General features: G+C 33.4%; 1 protein-coding gene across 1 annotated transcript in view; it reads left to right on the forward strand.

Moving 5' to 3' along the window:
* Nucleotides 1–551: 551 nt before the first annotated feature.
* Nucleotides 552–3,274, forward strand: part of LOC111409351 (protein S-acyltransferase 21-like) — a 9,592-nt gene continuing 6,869 nt past the window's right edge. Inside the window, exons 1-4 of the mRNA XM_023039408.1 lie at nt 552–1,037; nt 1,874–1,987; nt 2,095–2,215; nt 2,519–2,721. Coding sequence (XP_022895176.1) covers nt 993–1,037; nt 1,874–1,987; nt 2,095–2,215; nt 2,519–2,721 — 483 coding nt within the window. The 5' untranslated portion in view covers nt 552–992. The remainder of the gene's footprint in view (nt 1,038–1,873; nt 1,988–2,094; nt 2,216–2,518; nt 2,722–3,274) is intronic.

The raw sequence follows: 3,274 nt of genomic DNA on the forward strand, positions 1-3,274 counted from the left end.
TTTTTCTTTTTCTTATTATTATTATTTCTTTTTTGTTAAAAGGGTAAAATTTTCACTTGTACATTCCTTGATATGGGCCATCTAACAAACTCTGATACTTTTCCATGGATTATATCAATTAGTTATGATAGATTTTTGACTGGGTTGAAAAGAATGTTTAATAGTCCATCCTGTTTGTTGATGTTGATATTTGCACTTTTTAATGATGTTTAAGAGAGAAGTTTTGAAAAAATCTAATCCCGTTGATTAATGTCATGAAATAAATTATAATAATCATAAAATAGACAAGATCAGAAATGAGAATATGAGTCAGTGATCGAAGTTGGTATTGATAAGGTGTGAATCGAGATAATGATGAAGGCACCCAAACACTTAAACTGAGGAAAGTTTTGAGTTTAGTTGAGAGAAGTTGGATTGCAGGTGAGTGCGACTCTTTGTGACTCATCCCGTCTCTATTTGATTTTAGCTCAACTCATAATTTTTATTTTTTATTTTCTGAGAAAAGAATAAAGTACATTCTTTGGTTAATTTTGGCCCAATCATAATACCCTTGAGACCAAAGTAGAGAACATCAAAGGGAAGCCGGCTCTTTTCATGACGTGGAGTCCACTATTTATCGTTCCACTGAACAGAACGAAGGGTGTGCTGAGGTGAAAAATTAGCAGTTGCAAAGAGCCCTTTTTCTTCTTCTTTTTTCCACATGGCTTTTTGATTCACAAATCGAACTGCTGAAGGGCTAGAATTCTGAACTAGTTAATGGATCGTCTTACACGGGATTCTTAGCACCTGGGTCAGCATTGATATATGAAGTACTTCATCTGAGTATAATGCATCTGTAATTATGCTAGAAATAGAGAGAGTAACTGATAACCAAACCACTATTTTTTGAGCCATATGTTCAGTTATTCACATTCATCCTTCTTCTTGAGTGGGTTTAGTCAAAATTTGTTATTTGAACTGTAAATATTGTTGATTTCACTTGGTTGTTGATAATGGCTAGGCGTCACGGATGGCAACTCCCTGCTCACTCCTTTCAGGTTTGATGTTTTCACCTTCTTCTCATTCTAATCGGTTGAAGTTTTGAAATTTTATTTTGGCTATTTGACTTCGAAATGTGGATTCTTTTTTCTTTTCTTTTTTTGAGTCTAGCTTACAATGTAGTAATATTTCTTTCTTGGTTAGTTTAAAAATGGAAATTAGAAAAATAAGTAATAATTATTGGAAGGGAAAATGTTCTTACATTGCATTTTGAATACTTGGACGAGCTAGTGTTGCAACTGGTACATATTATTATTGCTCAAAGTATGAAATTATTTGAGATCCAGCAAGCTTAGGTTGAAATCAAGTTAACTTGATCTTGATGAATCTTTCGCTTTGTTTTCACAATTGACAAACTAATGGATTATGTGCAAAGGTGAAATGCTTGGCCTCTATGTCCTCTACTATTCCTATTTTACAGTTTTGAGAAATGTTCCTGCTGATATTTGTGTTGTATGGAATAAGTTTTTTGCTTCAAGAGGGTTTTGCTCCGGATCACCTAAATGTAAAAGCTAATTGGTTTTGACATTGTAATTGCTTAATTATATGTTTGCTCACTGCGAATTCCGTTTGAGACAGAATTCTTATAAAATCTTATAGTCGAATCTGTTCCCGCTTTTATGCTTTTAAAGGGAGTAATACTATCAATTTCATCACTTCGAAATTCTTGAGGCCCAACTATATAAATTCAAAGCATGAATTCCAGTTCATTGTTTATTCTATGTCAAATTGTTAGAATATTTTAATAATCTTCTTTCTTCTATTAGTCATTTAGATTTGAGCCTGTCATGCCCATTCTTACCATTTATTTCTGTTTGTTTCTTTTGCAATGCAGGTTGTGGCTATAACAGTTTTTTTCTTGTTATCTGTTGCTTTCTATGCTTTTTTTGCTCCTTTTCTTGGGAAAGATATCTACGAGTACTTAGCGACCGGCATTTACTCCTTCCTGGTAAGTGCAATCTGTGCTCAATCTTTTTGTTATTTTTGCAGAATCCTGCCATGATCCTCTTTGCAGAAGCTTCACTGCTTCTAATTTCGTGCAATTAATATTTCCAGGCACTGTCTGTATTTATACTTTACGCGAGGTGCACAGCTATTAATCCTGCTGATCCTGGAATTCTAATTGAAGTCGACAAGTCTTCAACTTATCGGTCACATAATGAAACAAATGTGCCTGGTAATCAATTCAACCATGTTATACATGAAAATATCCTTAAAATGATTAAAATACGACTTGATTGGAACATTGAGAATATCTGCTGTATTTTCAATATGAGTTATAACATTCTACAAGTGCACCACTGTTGAACCTTTCTGGACTAGATACTAGAACAAATGCCCTAAGAATTATGATGTGACTGCATTTGAAGTTTTTTTTTTTTTTTTTTTTTTCTGAAGCCTATTGGACCATTTGGATTTGAAATTTCCATATTACAGCATTTTTTCCAAGTTTTATTGATAGCTTTATGGTGTTTATAAGATATATCTACCACTGAGGAGCCAAGCAAGATGGGATTAAAAAATGGAGGAAGATCTTACAGGCATGATGCAGGGTGTTGTTCAAAAATTGGAGGCTTTCTCTGTTGTTGTCTTGTGAAGGAGGATTGCCGTAAAGATGAAGATCATCTACCAGAGCAAAATGGTGAGGAAGATGCTTTATTCTGCACATTGTGCAATGCTGAGGTACACAGTTTATAAATGTTTATTTGTAATTATGTGGAATGCATAATACTAATCAGGAATTAGGAAATGGCTATACATCTCATCTCTTATCCACTCAAAGCTATTTTTTTTATATGTAATCGAAAATCAGGTTACCATATTTGTTTACGATACTAATGGCTGAACCATTAACTTTAATTTGTTGCAGAAAAATAAATAAACCGATTAATGTAATTTGCTTCACCAAGGATGCTAGTTTGGAAACCCACTGTCAATCTCGTCTTTTATTTCATTAAAAGATCAAATTTCAAACCTGAGAAAATAAAACAAGCTGCTCTTTGGTTTTCAAAATATGAAAACTGTATTTTCATTTCTTATTTTTGTTGTCATGATTCTCTCTTTATGAAATTTTAATGGAAAAAATGTATATGTTAGTGAGAAAGTTATAGAAGTGAGAAAATAATTAGTAGATGTGATTTAACTGAAAAGCGGATTTGCTACTCTAAAACATCTGGACTTTATCCTTGAAGAATAAAAAATAGAGAAAAGAGGGGGGGGGGGGGGGGGGGGAGGG

The sequence above is a fragment of the Olea europaea genome, chromosome 14, assembly GCF_002742605.1.
Source record: "Olea europaea var. sylvestris chromosome 14, O_europaea_v1, whole genome shotgun sequence".
Classification (NCBI taxonomy): Eukaryota; Viridiplantae; Streptophyta; class Magnoliopsida; order Lamiales; family Oleaceae; genus Olea; species Olea europaea.